This window comes from Scleropages formosus, chromosome 2 (assembly GCF_900964775.1).
Source record: "Scleropages formosus chromosome 2, fSclFor1.1, whole genome shotgun sequence".
Lineage (NCBI taxonomy): Eukaryota > Metazoa > Chordata > Actinopteri > Osteoglossiformes > Osteoglossidae > Scleropages > Scleropages formosus.
This window is the reverse complement of record NC_041807.1, coordinates 11653055-11677117: the sequence shown is the minus strand read 5'-3', so window position 1 is coordinate 11677117 and position 24063 is coordinate 11653055. Positions and strand designations below refer to the sequence as shown.

Below are 24063 nucleotides of genomic sequence, written 5' to 3'. Positions count from 1 at the left end.
TCCTTTTTCCCCAGGGGAATTTGTTAAACGATGGTTACTCGTCTCCAGTTAAATTAGTAAGTAGGTTTTGTATTGTAAATTAAAACAGTGTTGTGCTGTCAGGGGGGCATGGTGGCGCAGTGGGTTGGACCAGGGTCCTGCTCTCCAATGGGTCTGGGGTTCGAGTCCCGCTTGGGGTGCCTTGCGACGGACTGGCGTCCCGTCCTGGGTGTGTCCCCTCCCCCTCTGGCCTTACGCCCTGTGTTACCGGGTAGGCTCCGGTTCCCCGCGACCCTGTATGGGACAGGCGGTTCAGAAAATGTGTGTGTGTTGTGCTGTCATACACTTAATAGCAAATGGATTTTGTTAGAAGCAGTTTGTGAAACATTTGGCATTATCTTGATTTCTGCACAAATGGTCCCCGAAATCTCATCTTCATGTAAGTCATACACAGACTTTGACTTAATAAGAAGCTTGAATGATATTAATTCACATTCATAAGGATGAAATTTGGATTTTGTGCACCTCCCGATAGTTGATTGGTACCTCAGTAATCATTTCTCCCATCTTGACCAGCTAAAAAAGTCGGTTTGTTCTGTGAGCGTAAACTTATTGGCATTGCTTTTGTTGGTTTTGCTTGTTTTGTTTTGATTCTGCTTTGCTGCCTTAAATGTTGCATTAATACAAAAGGTGTATCGCATGTATTGTAGCATAGACAGGGATCTTGGAATATGCGCTCTACTAACGCTGTCCATGTTGCAGTCAACATACCTCCCACAATGCACTACAAGGCATATTTAGAATAAAAACAAGCAAGAAACCTATCAGAACACTGCAGAACCAGTAAACTAGCTCGGCTATGTGCAAAAACATAGTCTTAGTGCAAGGGTCTGCCAAGATGTGAATTTACAGTTTTCTCCCTCTGCACCATCACAATATACATTTTGCTGAGCATTTGTTAGCTGAATGAGCTCAATCAAACAGCTGAACAGTATTATAGAGTAATTAACGAAGGGAAATTTCCTTTATGTTGTGCTATGAAAACTAATTTGAAATACTTAAGTAATTGTACATACATACATTTTCAGAACCGCTTGTCCCATATGGGGTCGCGGCGAACCGGAGCCTACCCGGTAACACAGGGCGTAAGGCCGGAGGGGGAGGGGACACACCCAGGACGGGACGCCAGTCCGCCGCAAGGCACCCCAAGCGGGACTCGTAATGGGGTTTGCTGATATGTTAGTATAAATAGGTATCAATTTTGGCACTTGGGAATACATACATTTTTTTTACCATTGAAAATAGTGTTAATTACATCTGATATATGTCAGTTCTCCTTGCAACATGTTACCTTTGCAAGGCAGGTAAGACTATATACAATATACATATATATGTGCTAGACAGGTTTGTTTCATCCTTATGAATGTGAATTAATATCATTCAAACTTCTTAAGCCAAAGTCTGTGTATGACTTACATGAGGATGAGATTTCGGGGACCATTTGGGCAGAAATCAAGATAATGCCAAATGTTTCACAAACTGCTTCTAACAAAATCCATTTGCTATTAAGTGTATGACAGCACAACACTGTTTTAATTTACAATACAAAACCTACTTACTAATTTAACTGGAGACGAGTAACCATCGTTTAACAAATTCCCCTGGGGAAAAAGGAACAAATGCTATGTAGATAAAACAACTGGAACAAGTGTATGAGATAGAAATGCTTGGTTTTCAATGCTTTTGAAGTAGGTGTCGTTACACCATGTAACAAATTTTTACTTTTTTGTTCCTCAGGAGTAAGTGTTATTTCCTTATTGCGTATGCCTAAAATGTATAGAATTTGGCTATTTTTCCCTTCAAACATTGCTTTTGTGACCAGGAACTGATATTTTGAAATTTACCTATTTCCAATGGGAAAATGGACAAATTTGCACATTTTCATTCACATAAAGTCAGAAAAACACATGTGAATCATCATATGTTGTAATTCTGTACTATCTGCTGTGTATTCCAAGGCCCTTGAAAATGCATTGTAATATCTTCTTCAAATTGTCAATGAGAATTTTTTTTTTTTTTCTCATTCCAGGTTACTGTTTGAGGACTAAGCAGGTAAACTAAGTTGACAAAACCATCACTTTAAGCAACGTTGTTATTACTTTAAGTGGCTGTGCATGTCCTTTTGGCAGATATCCGGGTTTTTTTTGTTATGGTGTCACTTGGCACAATTGAATTTCTTTGCTCCTGCTGATCTCCAGATACTGATAATTAACAATCACATGTCTATAATGTGTCCTCCATACTGAGGAGCAAAGAGGTGATTGTTGCTCCAGTGAGGGGTCACAAATACAGACATGTGCATACCATGCAAGAGGCTAGCTCATGGGGCAGTTCTGGGGAAACATCCCCTCTGTGTTTTACAAAATCGTCCTGTTGTTCCATTTGTGTAAATGTCACCTTGATTGATTTGGTGTCATGAAAAAGCACAGAACCTGGCTACTGTGGTATTTCATATTCACAGTTACGGTATGCTTTATTGTACAAGACCATCATAGAGGATTACAGACAAAAGAATTTACTTATTGGGGACATGATCTTCTGTCTACTGTTCAGTGTGTCTTACATCTCTGAATAGATGTGTCCAAGTATTGAAGTTGGTGGACCCTTCTAAGAGATGGTAGCACTCCACAGTAGAGAACTTTTACTGCAGTTTCCAGATTGACAAATGGTTGAAGCGATACCTGGAATATCTGACTGTAATGCAGAAGATATGAGTAGAATAAGGAGTATTTTTAGCTCGGTTCTATGTAAGTCCAAAATTAGGTCAGGCTGCAAGTCTAATTAAGTATGTGGTTTAGTAGATCTAGTGAATTTTGGCACCAAGAGCTACAGTCTTTGCAAATAAATGTTGGTATTACCCATTTTGATATACATTTACATCTCACAGAACCTCCAACTGTTTATTTTTGGACTTTCAAATGTTTGTTTTAGTCGTGAAGTCTTCATAATGCATGTTTTAGTCTTCATATGGTTTTTTTTTTTTATTTTTTTTTATTTTTTAAAATCAGCAGCATTTACAAGTGGTAATCACTTGATTAAGACCTTTGAGGAGTACAGATTTATCAGTGTATGGAAACAACGTGAAGTAGGGGAGAAAGTCAGGGTAGCAGGCATCCAGGCACTCTGATTTGCATAATATTGCTGCAGATAAATGCAAATTCATGCGATTCTCATCCTAAGATATGCTACAAAAAGCTTACTTTATAAGTATGCATGTATAAGAAAGAGCGGGAGGGGGAGAAAAAAGGAAAAGAAAAAAATATGAAAGGCCGTCATTAGCAAGCCTGATCATATTTTTAGCTGAAGAGCTTTTCTCTTGTCCTGCTCATACCTCTGAATGAAAGGCCTGTCAGTTGAAGGCACTGATGGAAGGTATTAAGACAACGGGTCTGTGGAAAGTCAGGCATGACGAACTGTGATTATGGAATGGCAAAATGCACTGTACTGGAAGGGGGTTTGGTGAGTCAGGGAAAAGAAAATGATCATAGATCTGACACACACCAAGAGAAGGAGCTGAGGGATGAGCTTCTGTAAGAAAAGAAAACCTAGTTCTGCCTAGTTTTAGGAGAGAAAACTTCCATTTGTTTAGCTCTATTGCTGACACATTTCACTTTGCTTGTGACCAGAGGTGTGCAAATTGCCATTGCTACAGGAAAGGGAAATTGGAAACTGAATTTGAGCCATGATCAAAACCTATACACCAGTTAATCAGTCAGTGATTAAATAGTTTTCTGCATTATTATTTGCAATATTTTTCTGCCCATGCTTTGAGTCATTCTTCAAAGTAACACGATAAATACTGCCTCTCAAACTGGGCAAAATGTTTTTGTTGATGAATCAGCCAATTCTGTTCAATATTTACAGGCATAAAAGGAGTTTATACTCTGTGGAGCTTCTTGGTCAACATGAAGTAGTTTGTAAGGTTCTGAGTTCTGTACCATGAATGATTGCTCATCTCAGCTGAAGACTGAACCAGACGGTCAATGAACCGTCCTGACAGGCTCTGATGTAGTGATTGGAGATGTGCTCATCCAATAAATGAAGACATCCTCTAGATTTCCACAATTCCCAGGCCAGCTGAGGTCCCCCCTCCAATTTGTTTCTTTTATACGTTGGGCTTTAGGTCCTGCACTGTGCATTGACCATGTGACTATATTAGATTGGCTACCAGTGCATCCATGGAAATTATTAACCAAGAGACAAATGTGCAGCACTTGCAGGCAGTACACTCCTATGCATAATGTCACATTAATGGCAATCAGCAATGCTTTCATGCACTGTTAAATACATTTGCATCTCTTCATATAATGGCTATGGTCCTTTTATTTGACAAATTAGTGCGATTTCATATACAGCAACAGTTAGCACTGCCAGGCTTTCTCAGGGAAAATAGTCTGTTTCGAAAGGTGAGCTATCAGCCCAAATTTAAGAAAATGTGCTACTAGTTTTTAATTTTCTTTAAAAAAGGGATGATACAATACATGAAGCAATGCACAGCATTTTCCTGCTGTTTATCAAACATGGTTTTAAAGCCTTCTGGAAGACAGGTGGTCGAAGTATCTAATCCAAGTATCTTATCAGCATTCTGGTTTCACCTCAGTGGAGCAGTCTCTAGGCAAATTAATTGGAATCAGTGAAGAAATAAAGTTTTTCATCAGGCTGGCGCTTGCCTTTGCCTTTTCTTACTATTCCCCTGATGATGACGTAAGGAACAGCTAATCCTCTCACTTTCTTAAGAGAATCCAGGATGTAATATTGAATCATTTCTGGCAGATTTAAAAGTTACATTTTTCAGAAATCTGAATTTTTTAACTAGTCGGTGCAGATAGCCTGTCATTAAAATATGTTGCTAAATGCCCATTTTCCTTGGCAGAGGCAGCAGAACACAGAAAAAATCAAAACCACTTACACATTGTTTGATGAATCCAACAGTGTATTTGTTTAAACATTCAGAAAAACTTGGTTCTTGCACATACTGTAAGTGGTGGGCATTCATTGTGCACCTATTAGTCTATCTACCTTCTATCTAGAAAAAAGCTTGATACTCGGTGGCTCCCGTACCATATAAGTGGGAAAAGTTGTTTTTTTTTTTTTTTTTTTTTTTTTTTTTTCCCCTCTTTTCCTCTTCTTCCCCCCTCTCTTTTTCCTGTTCTTGCCCAAAGCGGAGGTAAATGCACTCTGCTGTCAGCCTGGTGAGGCAGCTCAGTGGTTTGTATTCTTGCAGACTGTCCCTACACCAGCAGCGCTGTGAGATCACTTGTAATTGGTCATGTTTTCTATTAAAGCCTTCATTTGAATTGTCCTTCCACTTCTCCTCCTTGAAGCTCTGTTTTCCCCCAAGCGCTCTCCTGTGCAGCCTCGCCTGCCTTGCGAAGCTCCAGCTCCTCTCAGCTGAGAATAAAACGTGTTAGTATCAATAATGCATGAAAGTGCGTGGGATTAAGCGGGCCGCATTTCGGAGTGAGCGGCCCTGATTACAGCTGACGGCCAGAATTCACAACAAAAAGATCCATGCAGTTACCACAGGGTAGTAACTCTGAGGGAGGTGAAAGGGGGATCATGGGCAGCAGGGGCATGGTGCCGTGTGGTGGTCGAGGAGGTGTTGGGAACAATAAACGTGAGCTTTTTGTAACTTGTTGCTGCCCTACTGACCAAGGGTTTAAGCCTGCATTCCAACTTCCATCATCTAAATGCAAGAAACAGCCTTGGAAGAGCTCCCTTATTCCCGCATCTCAATAATTCATGAATGCAGGCCCGCCCATATTTTGCATTTCAACCGAGGCTTAAAATAAGGCCACGTGTCTGCATTTCCAGGGCGGCCCGTTGGCTACGGAATGCATTAGCGGGATGCAGTCTGCTGTGGGTGGGTGGGGAGTAATTGAAGCTGGAAAGACAAGGACAGTTTGTTCCTTGTCGAAGACACTGCTTTTATTGAGCACACTGCTTTATTTATGCCCCCTTTTATTATTCCACCTCGTGTTTGTAAGTGGATGATTAACCCATTAGTCATGGGCACCAGGTCATCGTTAGCCTGAAGTGAAGCACACGCAGCGCCATAGAGAAGTCCACCTTGTACATAATGCAGCAAATATATATATATATATATATATATATATATATATATATATATATATATATATATATATATATTTTTAAATGTGTCATTAGTTTTAAATGTTGTTAACAGTTAGGCTTGACTCTGGGTTTCGTTGTCATTTTGTGGGTAACTCTATGATTGTGTGCTTTGGACATGGGTTTAAATCCAGCTCAGTTTGTGTGGAGTTTAGATGTCCTCCCTGTGTTCACATGAGTTTCTTTCATTGCCTTGGTTTTCTCCCACAGTCAAAAAAAAAAAAAAAAACGCATGTGTTTCAGGTGGACTGGTGACTCTATACTGTTTGTGATGTGTGTAAGTGTTTTCCTGTCTTAAATTGGCGATGGGTAGATACTTGTAAGTACGTAGTGTATTTAGCATTGTAACTTATATTGGATAGAGGTCACTGGCTACTAGTATAATAATAATAATAATAATAATAATTGTCTCCCTGCAGTGTGGCATGTGCATCTTTACTTGCAGTGTTTTTGTTCTCATCTAAGAAAAAGCAAAGAGAAATGAATTAGATGCATTTTGGGTATTGAGAGGTCAGTCTGGCAGGCTGTTCTGATCCTTGCACAAAGTGCTGACTGGAATAGATGCATGCTGATAAATTGAAGGCCCCAGAGTCTCCCTTTCCTCTAGGTTTTTGTACAGATGTGCAGCCCCGCCCACTGCTGGATTCTGTTACACTGGAACACCGGGACAGGGCAGTTGACAAGACACAGATGGAGGTTGATGTCCATTAAAAAAAAAGACACCAACATCCCCCCCATTACCAGACTGGCTCTCGGTAGACCCTGCAGCATTGTTTTCTGCTCATGCAGACAAAAGATGCAAGTGATGGAAGTATGTTTGACATTACAAGAAGCGATCTCAGAGCATAGAGTGACGTCTCCAAGGAAGACAACTTAAGGCTCTTACCTAAATCTCTGATGTTAGAGAGTTAGATCACTTAGCTAAATTGTAAAACTAGGCAGCAGGTGGTGTAGAAGTTAAAACATAAGTGAAGGCAGCTTTGTTCTTTTACCCTTGAACAACAGACATATGAATCCGTTCAGTGCAATGTAAAGCTCGGTAAGTGTGTAAAATTGTAAGTTGCTTTGAATAAAAGCATTTACTGAGCAACAAAACAATAAAAAGGATGATTCAATAACAAATATACAGTTATGCAAAACCACGCAGGGCAGCAACAGGTAGGACCCAAGTGTGGTTAATTTATTTGTGGCGTTGAGAACAAGAGCAGGAGTCGGGGACAGGTGTGGGTCAAACAATTGATGCACAAACATTGTTCTTGGGCCAGGTCCGATGTCGTCGTCAGTGATTCAAGTGGTGGTCAGATCCAGAGGAGTTAGGAGCAGGGGCGAGGAGTTCAGGTGCTGGGGCAAAGAGTCAAGACACAAGCACAGTGGGGTGCAGGAGAGATGGAGTGGCTTCTTTTATACTCGTTACTGATTCCTGCCAGATGTGTTCTGCTGGAGTTTGGTCCAGGGTGTGATATAAACAGTACATAATAGTGGTTTTTTTTTTTTTTTTTCTCACTGCAGGATAAATTTATTGAAGAATGTGGAATTAATTTATTCATAATTATTTATAATACATCTGGCTAAACAAGGCAAAGATTAGTTTTTCTTGGTTGTGCATTTGGACATGGGTTTAAATCTGGGTCAGTCTGAGTGTTCTCTCCTGCAAGCCAAAGACATCTGTTTCCGGTATGATAGCACAGCAGGTAGCATAGTGGTCAGACCTGCCTTTCACTCAAAGCACTCTGGTCTAATCCTGCCCCCTGCTTAAGTACCCTTGAGCAATGTATTTACTCCTAATTGATACCGTAAAAATCACCCAGCTGTGTAAATTGGTAAATCATTGTAAGTCACTTAGCGCTGGAAGAAAAGCTTCATTAAATAAATTTCAATTGCCCAGTATAGATGAATATGACAGCTGTGCAGTGAGCTGATTTGAACTTTGTCTCATGCACAATGTGTCTGGAGTAGGCTCTAGACCACTGCAACCCTCACTAGGGAAGTGGTCATGTGAATGTCTGGATAGTATTTTATGGCAGTAATTTGCAAGTTGCAATAAACTGGACATATACATAGATGGTGTATGTCTGCAAATTATTAGCCCTTTTAATAATTATTTAAAATTATTTAATAATGAGTTTCAGCAAATTCTGAATTCACTAACTTTTTAAATCATTTCAAAATATTTCATTGCTTATCCTCAAATTCTTTTTTCCATTACATTGCAATCAAATTGACCTGGGTTTGAATCCTGCTCTGTTCTACCCTTGAGCTGGGTTCTCACTTTCAATTGCTCCAGTGAAAATTACCCAGTTATACAAACGGGTAAATTATTGGGTAAATAGCTGAGTATAGAACCTTAACATTGTAATTAGGCTTGGGAAAAAGTGTCAACTGAATAGTTAATAATTCTGTTCTTATGTTTTTCTTTCGGGGGGTGCGGTGGCGCAGTGGGTTGGACCACAGTCCTGCTCTCCGGTGGGTCTGGGGTTCGAGTCCCGCTTGGGGTGCCTTGCGACGGATTGGCGTCCCGTCCTGGGTGTGTCCCCTCCCCCTCCGGCCTTACGCCCTGTGTTGCCGGGTAGGCTCCGGTTCTCCGTGACCCCGTATGGGACGAGCGGTTCTGAAAATGTGTGGGGTGCGGTGGCGCAGTGGGTTGGACCGCAGTCCTGCTCTCCCGTGGGTCTGGGGTTCGAGTCCCGCTTGGGGTGCCTTGCGACGGACTGGCGTCCCGTCCTGGGTGTGTCCCCTCCCCCTCCGGCCTTATGCCCTGTGTTACCGGGTAGGCTCCGGTTCCCCGTGACCCTGTATGGGACAGGCGGTTCTGAAAATGTGTGTGTGTGTGTGTGTGTGTGTGTGTTTTTCTTTCCCAGACCCGCTTTCTTCAATGTTTTTAGTTCCTATCACTGATGTTTGCTTTGAACTCAGAGTATTTCTAAATGGGACTGCTGCTACAGAGCCCTACAGAGGGTGGTTAGAACGGCTCAGGAAATCATCGGCACACAGCTACCAGCAGTACAGGACACCTACACCACATGCTGCCTCAGAAAGACGATGCGTATCGTGAGAGATCATAGTCACCCCGCACGGGCACTTTTCTCTTCCCTACCATCTGCGAAACAGCTTAGGTCTATTCGAACCCGCACTGCTAGGTACAGGAACAGCTTTTACCCCAGTGTTGTAAGAGTATGTAACACTCACCAATGTGGCACCTTTAGTAACTAGAGTTGGACTGCTCCACCCAAGCACATTGGTAAATTACACTGTCACTTTAAGCATTCTCATTCTCTCGTTCTGAGTTCTCTGGCTCTCTACTGGTATTATTGTTATTATTATTACCGTTATTTATTGCTATTGCTGTTGCACTACTCACTGTCATTGTCATTGTTTTGTTTGTGCAGTACTTCTATTGTCTTTGTCCATAGTCTGTGGAGAAGCATCCAGGAAGATTTTCATGATACATGTACATGGTACTTGTATCTATGACAATAAACTTGAACTTGAGCTTGAACTTGCTTTCTTTCTTAGTGACCCTGCCTTCTGTGTCATATCTTACACTTTAGTAATGAAGTACTTTCTGTTAAAATGGCTGTAAATTCCTAACCGTACCAGTGTAGCCATTTATATTTGCTGAGGAGTTCAGCTGCACAGGTAAATGTTTTTGTTACCGACTCAAAAAATCAGTTCTTTGTTAGTAATTGATTAAATTCGCTATTTGGTACAACCATCAAGCTCTAGAGCTTGGTTAACTGCACATTATCTCTGTCCTTGTCAAAAAAAAAAAAAAAAAAGCAGAGTGCTCTTTCTCAGTGAGGTTTTTGTGAAAGAATGGGAAATTTTGGGACATCAGTTCTGTTTCACCTCCCTGCTAAGTCACAATCTGGTCCACAGTTTCTAAACACTGTGCTGGGGTATCATCAGTGTGAGCACCTTTTACTGATCTCCCTTTGCAAGAAATGTGGAGTCCTATTAAACACACACACACACACACATTTTCAGAACCGCTTGTCCCATACGGGGTCACGGGGAACCGGAGCCTACCCGGCAACACAGGGCGTAAGGCCGGAGGGGGAAGGGGACACACCCAGGACGGGACGCCAGTCCGTCGCAAGGCACCCCAAGCGGGACTTGAACCCCAGACCCACCGAAGAGCAGGACTGCGGTCCAACCCACTGCGCCACCGCACCCCCTTCCTATTAAACATTTTGGTTTAATTTATCTACTTTTTCTCTCCATTAAAATGTCAAAAATGAAAGGGCTCAAGCACAATGAGTTGTCTGACACATTTTGTATGCATACCCCTCCCTTTGCTCTTTTTAATTAAAGTGCGTATTACTACAAACCATCCTTTTCCCTGCTGTACACTGCAGACATATCAGTCCATTTGCTCCAAAACCAAATGTGTACACAGGGATTAATGACAATTGCACTAAAACAAAGAGGCACTGGCTGAAATATCATTGAGAACCTACATAAATACAAGATCAGCGGATAAACAAATAATGACAAGACCCAGGGATAACCAAGCTAATTATGGGATGTGGAAAGAAGCAGTTAGTAATGAAGCAGAAATGCCACTGGCATACTTTGCGGGAGCAATGGGAGCACGTTGGCCATGTGCTCCTTTTGTGGACTACAACAAAATAAGAGATGGCAAGGTTGACATACAAACACTCATTGAATTTGCCTTGGGTGCATGGTGACCACTTTGCATAAGTGCCTGGGTATGCATGTCTTTCAGCAGTATTTTATTGTACTGAAGAAACTGTGCAAAATGTGTTTTTCTTGCCGCTGGGTTGATTTGTGTGATGCTACAATGGTGCTGAATTCAAATGTTGGTTGTGGAGAATCCTTGCCCTGTGGAGATAATGATGAGACCTTGATTCAAGAGATATTTCTTGCATTACAACCCCGCGGGTGATCCTCGAGTTACGATGGCATTCTCTTACAACGTCATGAAGTGATTTCATCTTTAGTTAAAAATCACCTTATACAGTATAATATAAACCATACAGAAATATAAACAATTAGCACACATGAATGCTATGTTGTATCATTGTCACACACGGAGACAAGAAGTGGGACCCAAGTGTAGTTTTTATTTCGGAAGAGGGTTGGGGTTCGGGGCAGGACTGAGTTCCTGGTTGAAGAGTCAAGTGTAGGCCTAAAGCCAATATGCAGACATTGTCCGTGGGGGAAAATCCAATGTTGGAGGCTTAGGTTCAGGCAGAGGTGAAACTGGAGTAGGCAGGCTTCTGGGACTGGCGCAGGAGCACAGGGCAGAACTAAGGAGGAGGTTATGGGAGCAGGAGACAGGGACGACAGGAGCAGGACATAGGAGCAACTTGGTGGGCAAGGTGTAGTTGCTTCCTTTATACTTGTTCTTAATTCTTGACCAGTGTACCTTGCTGGGGCATAGACCTGGGCATGAAAATAATACATGTTTTTACATGTTTTTATTAATTTCACATAATATTCATGTTACATAATACAGAATAATATAAATACAGCACAGTTATATTTTCATACTGCATTATTGTTTTCATCATATTCATTACTTTCATTTCTAAATCTTTTTTTTGTTGTTGTTTTCAGCACAACCGGAACGCTCACTCTTTTTGCTTGTTAGCCATTTTTAATAAAAAGTAACAAATCACAAATGCAAAGTTTTGTAGACAGAACACACTCATTACTAGACACCCAAACACTAACAGAGATGCAATACATTCACTGATTTAGCTGACCGTTTTCTCCAAAGTGACTTAGTGTTAAACTAACTACAATTATTTACCTGTTGTGTTTTTTTTTTTTTTTTTTTAACAACTGGGTAATTTTAGTGGAGTAATTCAGGGTAAGTACCTTGCTCAAGGGTATTAGAGGTAAGGTTCAAACCTGTGACCTTTAAGTTCAAAGGTAACAGCTCTAACCACTACACTACCAGTTGCCCCTCAGTAACAAATATGGGTGCCTTTTGACTACAATGTAGTGTACAGCAGAGGGAGCGGTCATAACGATCACTTTCATGTGAACTTGTGATAAAAGGTCAGGACTTAAAAATGATATAAAAAGATTAATGGAACTGCCGTTCTAAATGTAGGTTGTCATAAGTCATATACATCATAACTGTCTGTATATCCTGCACCCCCCTTTTACAGCTGTTCAGCCTTTTACCAAGAATCGGATCTTCATGACTGCAGGTTCTAGAAATACTTGCAGAAAAAACAAACTACTGCAAATTGCAGAAACACAAACCTATGCAGAGCAGCATAACAATTCGAACATAATGGAATGGCACTGAGGGGAGCTGATATAGTTCAGTGTAAATAGTTACTAGTGTCTATTTCTGTACATAGTCTTGTGTTCTGTTCTGATTGGTTGTTGTATTGCTTATGGCTAGTTTTCCATGGGGGAATTCTGGGGAGTTCAAGGGGTGATCCTCTAACCATTGTGTGGGGACGTGGGGCTTAGAGTGATCTAGGGGAACCCTCCAGTCTTTTGGCATTGCTTGGTACTGCCTTTAAGATTGCTTTAGAGAAGACATGTATGTGGTGTGATCCCTTCTCGGCCTTTTGGCTAAGTTCAAAGTGTAGTACATGTATGTGGTCAACAAAGAGTATGTTCGTGTTACCCTGACTCCTTAGCCTGTCTCTAATAGCTCTATGGAGGATACTACAATAAGTCTACAGTATATAAACAAAATATATCTAATAAAAGACCACAAAATAATGATCAATAACCATTGAATAAAAATATTAAAGAACTGGAAAAACATATTAATGTTGTTTAGTGAGGTTATTAAATTGTTTTCCCACTATGGACAGAGGTGGTTGAGTGGATGATGGTTTACGACATTAAACTGTGCAACTGACCTCTACAGTCTGTGTTTTGTGTATGTGTGTGTGTAAAACAATTGATTTTATATTTCATTGCTCTTTGTTTCTCACAGAGTGCAAAGACATCCGTGCAAAGGACCCTACCCCAGTCTCCTACTTGCTGGGCCTTGGCTATCCAGCCAGGTCAAAGGTCATCTCCAAGCATGCTGCCCACCTGCCACACCCCCTGCCTAAGAACCCTCCTGCCACTGGTGGGCCTGCTTCTGTCGCTAATGTTGATCAGCAGCCATGCCTTATGTAAGTCTCCGTAATACAGTATGGTTGTTGAGTCTGTGAAAACGTATGGAAGGAAGCAAGCAGAACATACAGTAACTCTCCTATTTGTTCATCCTACCATCATTCTTTATACACATGTTCAGTATTTTTCAATACCAATTAGTCACCGATATTGTTAAGCTTAGGAAAGTTAGGGAAGAAATGGTGCAGAACAAATCCTAAGATGGGTTTAGAGACTCTTTATAAAACAAATGGAGGAGCTTGGTGATTTTAAAAAAGGAGTTATGAAGAAGGCTGTCTTCTTCTCTGCTTGGCTCAGAATGCCTGTATTGTTCTTTGAAGAACTTGGCCCCAAACCAAGTATCAAAGTTAGACCTAGTTGGGATTGATCTCCTGGAGTCAACAAGCTATGTTTTTCCTGATGTCTACCAGGACCATGTGGTCACAGATGTGTAGAAGAGGATGATTGATACCTCGATGCAAGCAGGCCACAGAGGGCATAATGGGCATTCGTTATGGAAAGCCTCCTCTCAATTTTGGTTTCTTCTATCCTCCCAGTATTGGTTATGGTAGTTTCTGCTATGAGGCAAGAGCTCAGGCATGCCTGATCTCTCTGTTTCATCTTTTATCGTTTCTTATTTATGCATCTGCACACATCTTTTTCACCAGTCTCTTCCCATCTCTTTTTTTTTTTTTTTTTTTTTTTAAATTTGTTCTGTTCTCATATCAAATGATACTAATGGGTTCTTGTTTTATTATTTCTTAATCCCTCACCTCTCTCCAAGCACATGTTTCTCTCCTTCTACTTTCCCTTGTCAAGTTCAAATCCAGAATGCTATGTTCGGGAGTGTTATTATTATATTGTATATTTTTTAAGATTACAGACATCAGAATGCATACATACTGACAAATCAACAGATACAGAGTAAACTGTACACAGCTATTTGCTTTTCCTTTGCCAGTTTTGTTCTCCCTATCGCTCTCTCACTCCCCCTCTTCATGCCTGTCTTCCTCTTTGAGTCCCTGGAAATGATCATTCTCTGGTAATCCATCCAAGTGTATTTATACACCATCTCAGTGGCTGCGCTCTTGCTCTTTTTCCCAGACAAATACTTGTGTTTTCTTTTCCCATTGAATTTTGCTTTGCATGAAGCCCTTAGAAAATAACTATACCTTAACAGGCTGTCTACCATTCTTTTTTCCACCTAAAAACTGTAATGATTCCCTATGCACACACACACACATTTAGTCCATTCTCCAGTTTCACCATCATCCTCTTATTTGTGCCTTATGGACAGGTAATTTTCACTTTGTTCTTGACTTTTTACTTTCATTGATTCCACTTGCCTGCTACACTTCAGCTGTGTTCATTTTGCACATAAGGTCCTCAGTCCTTAAAACACTTTCATAGTCTCACATTGTCATATATTACTGGACCTTCATTTCAAACACCTTTGTCAAATGACCCTTTCATAGTCAGACTTGTACAACACAAAGGCCTTTTAAAGGTACAACGTGGCAGCCATATGATCTCAACCCAAGTTGATGTACTATGCTGCTGGCAAATAGAATAACCTATGAATAAATACAACTAACAAGATTAACCTAAAAATTGGATCATTTCAGCCTACAAGACAGTAAAAGGATACCTATCTCAGTATCTACGGGGTCTTATTTCTCCTGATACACCACTAAGAACAGTACATTCCTCCATACCTGGTTTCTTAGCGGTCCAGCTCAGAAGAGGTCCAAAATCAAAAGTCTGCAATTCTGGCTCCTCTGTGGTGGAATGACCTCTCTATGTACCTCAGAATAATTACTTTTTAGTTTGTAAATTTAATAGTTTAAAAAAATAGAACAAAGTATACCATGTGCAAAACTTTGAGCACCCTGTTGATAAAAACCTTAGCCTCCAAGTTTTTCTTGTAGCTAGCTAACAGTCGTTCTGTTCTTCCTTTAGGAATTTTTCTCACTCTTCGTTGCAGAACATTTCTTGCTCAGAAGATATTCTAGGGTTATCCTGTATCTTTAAGATCTACCCACTAATTTTCAGTGATATTCAAGTCTTGGGCCAAAATGATGATTAGTAGCAGTACTTGTGAATCAAAATTTGTGGAATTATGTCAAGTTTGTTCCCTGCAGAAGTTGTGTTAACTTCTCTTAAATTAGTAAAATCAGTAAAACCTGCAATATGAGCAGGGGTTCCCAAACTTTTGCACACAACTGTAAAACATGTTGCTCAGTGAATATTGATTTGCTTTTCTGAAAGCATGATGTCATCTGCTCACTCTTCTCAGACCACCTAACACCTGCTTCCTTCTCATGAATCAAATTGTACTGGAGCAACTTTTAATAAAAACTAACATCTTTGAATAAATCATCTCCAGTAATGCCCAAAGCACATTGCTTGTCATAGTTGCTCAGTTGTTCAACATGCTTTTACTCAAAGGAAGTTATGCATACAGTTTGTTTATTAACAGAACAATACTGGATTACTGCAACATAGACAGAAACAGCACATTGAAGAACTCCAAATATGTCCTCACACCAGCAACAAGGGCGAAAGGTTAAAATATTTCTCAAGTGTGATCCTGCAGAACTGTCTCAGAAGTTTTATAAGACTGTCCAGACATTCTAGAATTCATTTCATCATCATGCAGATCAAATGTTAATTTCTCTACCAGAATATTATTGCACATTTCTTAAATTCATGTGCAGCATCTTGCTGAACTGGCAGTTCCTCAGTGGGTACCCCAGTTTGAAAGCAGAAATCCTGTATTATTTTCACAGTAAAACTGGCAAAGATAGTTTAAGTGTTAAAAATGACTCCCATCTCTCAGCTTTGCAATTTTGGTGTGATGTGCCAGGTAGGCAGGGGGAAGTCTTGCTACCTCCAGGAAACTGCCAAGGAGGCCTCGTTGAAATGGCTCTAGCATCAGGTTCATGAGGAGAAAGTCCTCCACAGTCCAGATCCCCCCTCCCCTGCAGGCCTGACCCAATGTCTCTGCTGTCTCACTGCTCTCCACCAGCATCTGTTCCACTAGCATCTCTCTGTGCATTCCAGTCACCCTGGACCGTGTCCCTCTGGCTCATTATCAAGTTCCCACACCTGTGCTAAGGCATCCTAGCTCTCCCTCCTCTCCTGCATTGCTAAACAGCCTGAGCTGATTGCTGTGCCATGTGGGTTATGCATCAGTGAAGGTGGGTCTGTCGTTGGAACAGGCATAACAGGCAGGAGAGGTTGAGCAGCCTGGCAGGGTCAGCTGATGGGTGAAAAGTGGCTACACTGATGCGGTGAGGGATCTGTTACCTCGCGACTGCCTTGTTACATTTTTTAGATCTCTTGTTAATTATTACCAACAGATAACTGTTTATTCGTGTAACAGATGCTTTCTTTTTTCAAATAATTGCGTATAATGTTAGATACACTGCACCAAACTCCCTGAAATCATTCACATATTTACAGTATACAGCAAAGTAGTAATATTCTCTCTGTGAGGCATCAGCACTACCTGTTGAGTCACCACATCACCCAGTTATCCACAAAAGGCAGTAAAATCTTCAAAATATTTTTGTACATTCTTGCAAATTCAATGTGTGCATCAGAATCAGGAAAAAAATAACTTCAAAAGTATCCTAGGTCCTCCCATCAAATAAATTGTTTACATCAGACCCATCTGCTGGATTTAATCACAGTACCCACAAACCAAGTAACCCAAAGTGTTTCTCAACCCTTGACTAGGAAGCCAACTACATATGGTGTTCGTTTTTTCCTAGCAAACCTCTTTTCCCTATGCTTCATTTAATTGATTGAAGGATTCAAATTGCATTCAGCTTGAATGCCTTAGTTGAAAACCTGTTAAGTTTTCAATTGTATTAAACTGAATTAAGTGTCAAAGAGTACCCATTAAAGTGAAGATGCTTTAAAACTGCTGAAGATCCTTTTTTGGTAATGAAATATGTTCCTTTTCTTTGAGAACGTGCAAATTGTGACAGAATTAATTTGTACTGAAAGAATGGATTAAATGATATTATTTAATTAATCAAATCCTAAAACAAATTAAGTCTATTAATTTGAATCACTTATTAATTCCAGGAATACTGTTTTTATATATTGCAATTCGAAAAGAAAAACAAAAGTAAACATGCCTGCTTATCTTTTAGCTATTGCAAATACTCTGAGAGTCCTTTAGTGTTTTCCATTTAAAATGACTTTCCATTCATTCTATGAACAGCCCAATAAAGGGATTTTATTTGCAAGTCCTTTGTCAACAAAAAACAGCTTTGTTCTGTGTCTGCCAGAACCAAATGCAGAAAATATGAAGTTATAGTGAAGAGCAGGTAGTAGGTGTAGTAGGCACTGGCATATGGGTGTCTGCAGTGTTAATTTATAAGAAAATATTAAAAATAGTACACATATTGCTGCTCAGTCATAAAATCTAGTTGATTTGTTGTAGTTTCTTTTTAAAATGCATTCAGGAATTGAACAAAGCAAACCACCTGAATGAGGTTCCAGTAAAGTCCACATAGGCATCATTCTTGGCTAGTTTTACAAGAGTAAAAAAACCCCACTCTTCTGTTTCCTACCTCTTTTGACTTCTTTCATCAGATGTTGGCTTTTCACTGATTTGACACGCAATTTCCTGTTATAAATACGTCATACTTTTTCATTCCCAGTGATTACATAATCTCTACAGCTCCTTTTCTATGTCAAACTAGTGTGGAATTGAATTAAATGATTTTGCAGAATAGCTTTTGAGAACACTGGGCCAGTAAAAAATGAAATAAACGCCATGTATTCAACGTATTTTTAAAGTTTGATTACTAAGATAATAAAAAGCAAACTAACTCATTCACTCTCATTTACTATTTTTCCAGTTCAGGGTTACAGTGCTCTAGGGCCTATCCCAGAAATACAATGTGCAAGGCTAAACATGGTACATCCTGAATGGGACACCAGTCCATCACAAAATCATTTAAAAAATCTGATAAATGCTATTGATGGCTTGTATGATATTTCACATCTCAGGTCTTATTGTGTTTCCCATTTCTCATTCCCTGGAGAGCAGCTTTATCAGATTATTTCATACTTTGGGGTTCACCTCAAAGGTACAGTGTAGAAATGGCTCATTTTCTGTTTTATTATGTTTTCATGCTATCTGGAAAATGATACAAGGTTTATTATAAGAAGGAGGAGCATGTAGTTAAATGGCAGGCTTCTAGTTCAAACACTATGCTGCAGGTTCCATGGGATTTTGATAACTGAATAAAATGTCTTGGTACCATTGTACAGGAAATAAAATAGTGCTCTTCTGTCAGTTGTGGTAATTTAGAAACTTCAAATCTACGTCATTCCTTACTTTTCTTTGAAGGACATAGCACCTAGGTCTTACTATCACTTCGTTTGCAATTAAAAATATGACACTATATAAGACAAAAAAACAATGTGTGACTGTAAATTTGCATGAAATCACAGATATTCCATTGTGCCAGAGCAAAAAAGAATTCATTACTGTGCCACATTACTGTGTAAAAAAAGCACCAGCAGCAGTCTTTCAAAGTTTTCTATAGATAACGTACACCACTATATTGTTGAAAATCAGATGTTACATTTAAATCAGAAGTAGTTAGATACATGTTTAAGGAAACTTCAGCAAAGCTCTGCTTCGAAAATTGTGTGAAACAATAAAGTGTTGGTAGATCTGCTATATAATGCCTGAATAGGTGTTCAGTGTTGACAACTGACTGGGGCCACGATCTTGCCCGATAAGTTGCTTGGACAAACATTACTAACCTGAAGTAAAAAATGAATTATTTGAAGAGAAAAAAAAAAAAAAACGTTTAGCTCATGTTCACCTTTGTCCGCTTTACGTGACAAACTGCTCTATAACTCCATAACATGGCCATGCCCACTGTCTGAAACTGAAGACAGCAAAAGTCTGGCAAAAATTATGTTTACCAGGAACTGGAACATAAGTTACCCTGTAGTTCACCACTTCTTGGTGCTCTTACACAGGCCCATCATTAAAGTCCAAACAGCAATTTATGCACTGTGCCACCTCTCCAGAACACATGCTAAAAAAGGCCAGCCAAGCCGAGGCGTGTCCCACCATCCAACCGCAGCCCAAGTAGGGACACCACTCACAGTGACACACCATCTCAGGCCTTAAACTTTCAATTTAATGAGAGTTCAACAGTAAAGAGAGTTTAAGAGTAATGGGAGTTCTCAGTTTAATGTTAACTTCAATTTTTGGCTAGTAGTGACATTTTTCAGTTAATATATGGCAATAAAATAATGATTCCTTTCTCTTTCAATGAAATAATTTTTATGTATGTGTATAAATGTTTCTGTTGTATAGATGGAATTTGATTAATGTTAAACAGATTTTTTTACATTCATGTTTCCCTCCATGCAGTTATTTTATATGTGTGTCTTGCCAGCTCTTGTAATAGTAACCGACTGAAGTGACAAAAGGTCTGAGGCTGCTTCAGTAATTGTTTGCTTTCATACTGCCATGTTGAAATTTCAGGGCCCTTGGGGTGACTGCGTTGTTCTGTCGTTTTTCTTGTCACAATGAAGGAATCCATTGCTCTGAGTTCCTGTTTCACCTGACCAAGTTTCTCACCAGATGCATGAGACCCACCTTCATTAGAATTTATCACATATTACCATGATATAAACATTCAAAGTCTGAAATTTTGGCCTTTGAGCTGGTTAAGAGACAGCATGAGAAAGACATTTTACAATTATTTGTAAAGCTTAGAGAAAATTGTTCAAATATAAACAGGACTAAAAAGCTAAATCAAAATTACAGTGGCAATTACACCTTAGTCATTAACTTCTTTGCTAATTACCAGTACACATCAGCAGTAATAATATTTGACAGCCAGCTCTTTCTGACTTTGAATTTAAGGAAACATGAAATTTACATACATTAATTTAGCTGATGTTTTTCTCCAAAGAAACTTAAAGTGTTTGTTCGTCATTTATTGCGTATTACGCTGGAGGATATTCTTACCGTAGCAGTCCAGTGTAAGTACCCTGCTCGAGGGCACTACGGTATAAGGTAGAATTTGATCCCTTGGTGCCTGTTGCATTGACCACCGCCAGTGGTCTGCTCTAGCCTCTGACCGTGAGGCCTGGAGACACACCATTCACCAGGCTATCTCCTCCTTCAAGAACACACGCAGGGCTGGTCTTGAGGACAAAAGGAGATGGAGGAAGAAATGTGACACTGCAGCACCAAACCCAAAACAGACTTTCCCTTGCAGCCGCTCTGGCCGGACCTGCCTGTCCCGCATTGACCTCGTCAGCCAGCAGCAAGCCTGCAGCAGACGTGGGCAGCCCCATCCCTAAATCTTCGTTCGTGAAGCCAAGACATGATGATGATGATGATCTCACATGCAAAGTGGCAGTGCTAACCACCCCACAACATGCTGTCTTGTTACAACGGTTTGAATGTAGTTTAATAGGTAGTGTCAAATTTGGAATGGGATCATGACAACATATATATTGTCATCCAGTCGTTACCTGGTTTTTTATTTCAATAGGTTTCATATAATATGCAACCATGCATCCATAGATGGCATCACTTAATATGCTGGGCATGTGCGCTTCCCAGAATGTCACATAACTGAATGCTGGATAATGAAGACTTTATGGTGTGTGTGTGTGTGTGTGTGTGTGTGTGTGTATATTTGATGTGGCAAAAGCAGCTGTGTCAGAAATTGAGTGCCTTAGGCAAAACCTCATTAGGAAAGAGGACCAATAACCAGTATAAAAAGCGTTAACCTAGAGTATATGTGATTTGTAATTCTACAGACAAAGCATTTTGCAACAGTTTTTGAGCCTCATTATTGTTTTCCATGATTGCTCAAAGATGTCTTCTATGGCCACCATATGTATTTTTTCCTCATTTATTGGTAGTTATATTCTTGATTTAACGGTAGATTTCCACCTCCGTCTTTAAAAGAATTCAGATTTTTTTACTTTATGAAAAAAGGTCCAATAATCTGTACAATTCGGAACTTGCATGACAACTTTCCTAGAAGGAGCAGTAGTATTAGAAATCTTCTGAACTCGAAAGGTGGCCTAAGTCTTTATTATTTGTTATGTTGTGAGGTGCTTCCTTTATTCCGTCCATCCTTTACATATGCATAGGGATTGGACCTAAAAAAAGGAAAAAAATGAAAAATCTAATGATGTGTAAGGACTTAATAAGTAGGGCCACTTTTTGTCTTCAAAACAGCTCCATTCTTTCTTAGAATGTTGTCATACTAGTCCTGAACTGTGTATACTGAGGTATTGAACACTTTTTGAGGAAGAAAAGCCTCCAGTTCTTTGAGGAATGAAGGGGATGGAAATCTACTTCACAGTATGTGCTTCAAAACTTCCCATAAAGGTGCAGAGACATTGAGATTTAGTGATTGGGGATGCCATGGAAGGTGCTTGACTCTCACGGTGTTCATGGGGACACTGTCATCCTGGAATATGGGAACAGCATAAGGGAACTTGGTCTTAAACAATGTTCTGATATCCCTTAACCATTATGTGACCATTCAAAGCAATCATTAGACCTAATGACTTTCACAAGATAGCTGCTACTACCATTTCAGATCCTTTATAGGGTTTAGGAGTTGACAACAGACATGGATTAAAGGCATTCTTTAACTTTCTCTTAACATAAATCCATCTAGTTGTAGAAAATAGAATGAAAGATGACTCATCACACCTTTTTTTTTTTTTTTTTTTTCCTTTGCCCAGGGGTCCAGGTTTTCTGCACCTTATGTCAGATTATGGTTTTTTGTTTCCTGGCCTTGGATATTAGTTTCCGCATGGCAGTTCTACCATATACTCCAGCTTTGCGATGCTCAAAAATGTACAGTTTATGTAGAGACTGTGTCATAGAGGTATTGATTGAATTCTGTGGTAATTTTTTTGTGCTTTTGTGGCATTTAGCAACAATTCTGTAAGATGTTCATCTATCTTTATCAGTGAATTTTGACTTACATTCACTGTTGCTTTTTGCCAGTGCGGTTTATCCATTTTTGCAGAAACTGTCATTATTCTTGAGACTGTTCCCCTTAGTGCATTAAATAATTTTGCAGTTTTTCTGAACGATTCCCCTGCAGTTCAAACACTGATCATTTGGACACTTGGGAACTGTTAGTTGCTTTATGTTGCTCTGCAAACTCAAAGTGCTAATTGTCAAGACCTCTTTTATAACTGACACATACTGCCAACTGGCAGTCAACCTAATATGACTCACCTTTGTAGCTCTGTTTGTAATTATGGTTATTTCATGGTGAAACCCGTTTTTCGTGTGGTATTTCAGTTATTTTGTCCGTAACCTGTGCATATAATTCTAAACAAGTAACCTAAATGGTCAGTATCAGTTGATACTTTGTGGATCATATAGAACCAAAGCAGAATTAATCTTTTAATCTGTATGTACAAAACAGTTATGTAGTTAAATGATTTCTGTTTCTATCAAGTTGGATGCAACTCTTTTTCTGAAAATGGTCAACCATGCAAGCTGAGCAACCAGTTAACCTAAGTAACCATTTAATTTTTACCAGGGATACATGACCTTGAGGCTGCTCTTCAGTGTTACCACTTAAACAGTTACTACCAAACCTTCATGGTTTTCGAATATGTGCGTCAGGTCTCTGGCACTCTTTAATGATCATAACTTTCTTTTCTTACCCCAGATGACATCACTTGAAAGACATTTCCTTGTGGCGTATGAGGCATATAAGCTGTTTCTGCAGCCTCTGGAGTCTAGTTCATAGTTCACATGTTCTTCATATAAACATGACAGATGGACTGCTGACAAGAAACTTGCATATCAGCTACAAATGCGTATATGTGATGTAATGACTAAACTGAGTAGACTTTACGTCATGTGTACTCTAGTATTTGAGTGTGAATCCTGCTTTAAAGCCTTAATTTACTCTTTTACATTTATTCATTTAGCTGATGCTTTTCTTCAAAGTGACTTACAGTGTTAAGCTACTTACAATTATTTACCCATTTATACAGCTAGGTAAATTTACTGGAACAATTCAAGGTAAGTACCTTGCTCATAGATATTACTGCTGGAGGTGAAATTCCAACCTGTGACCTTTGAGCCCAAAGGCAGCAGCTCCGACCACTAAGCTACCAACTCTCTCCCCAAAATATTTATATATGTGCTGCATCATTAAAATTGATTAATATAAATTTTGTAATGCATACCTCGATACCAAATTAAAAGTGGAAGTCTGTGATTTTTTTCTCCAATAAAAATCAGGAAATAACCTCAAAGAATTACATATTATTAAAGTAAATGTATATCTGCAGATATACTGGTTTGTCACAGTGGGTTTGGCCAGTGCTCGCTGTGTGGCATGTCCGGGGTTCAAGTCCTGCTTAGAGTACCATGCGATGGACTGGCATCCCGTCCAGGGTATTTCCCCTCCCCCTTGCACCCTGTGCTTCCAGGATAGGCTCCAGCTTGCCATGACTCTGCTCAGGATAAGCGGTTGTAGACATTGGTTGGTTGGTTGTGTAAATAGATAGGTCGAGCATTGTGTCTGTGTGATAAGTTGGACTGTTTCTATGAAGAGTTTGTTTATTTCTGAAGAACAAGTTGGAATATTTTCATGAAGAGATGGTTTGTATCCATACAAAGAGTTGGACTGTCCGTGAGAAGACTTGGTTTCCATCTCTGTGAAGAGTTGGGCCATTTGTATGAAGAGCTGAACTGTCCATATGAAGAGTTTAAGCTGTGACTGTCAGCAGCCCAACACAGGTTAA

The 24063-nt window shown here is 39.8% G+C and overlaps 1 protein-coding gene across 11 annotated transcripts in view; it reads left to right on the top strand.

Moving 5' to 3' along the window:
- LOC108939821 (receptor-type tyrosine-protein phosphatase S-like) overlaps window positions 1–24063 on the top strand; it is a 176046-nt gene that overhangs the window by 33936 nt on the left and 118047 nt on the right. For all 11 annotated transcript variants that reach the window (XM_029249710.1, XM_029249706.1, XM_029249708.1 and 8 more), the window contains one exon: window positions 13103–13286. In XM_029249710.1, coding sequence (XP_029105543.1) covers window positions 13193–13286 — 94 coding nt within the window. In that variant the 5' untranslated portion in view covers window positions 13103–13192. The remainder of the gene's footprint in view (window positions 1–13102; window positions 13287–24063) is intronic.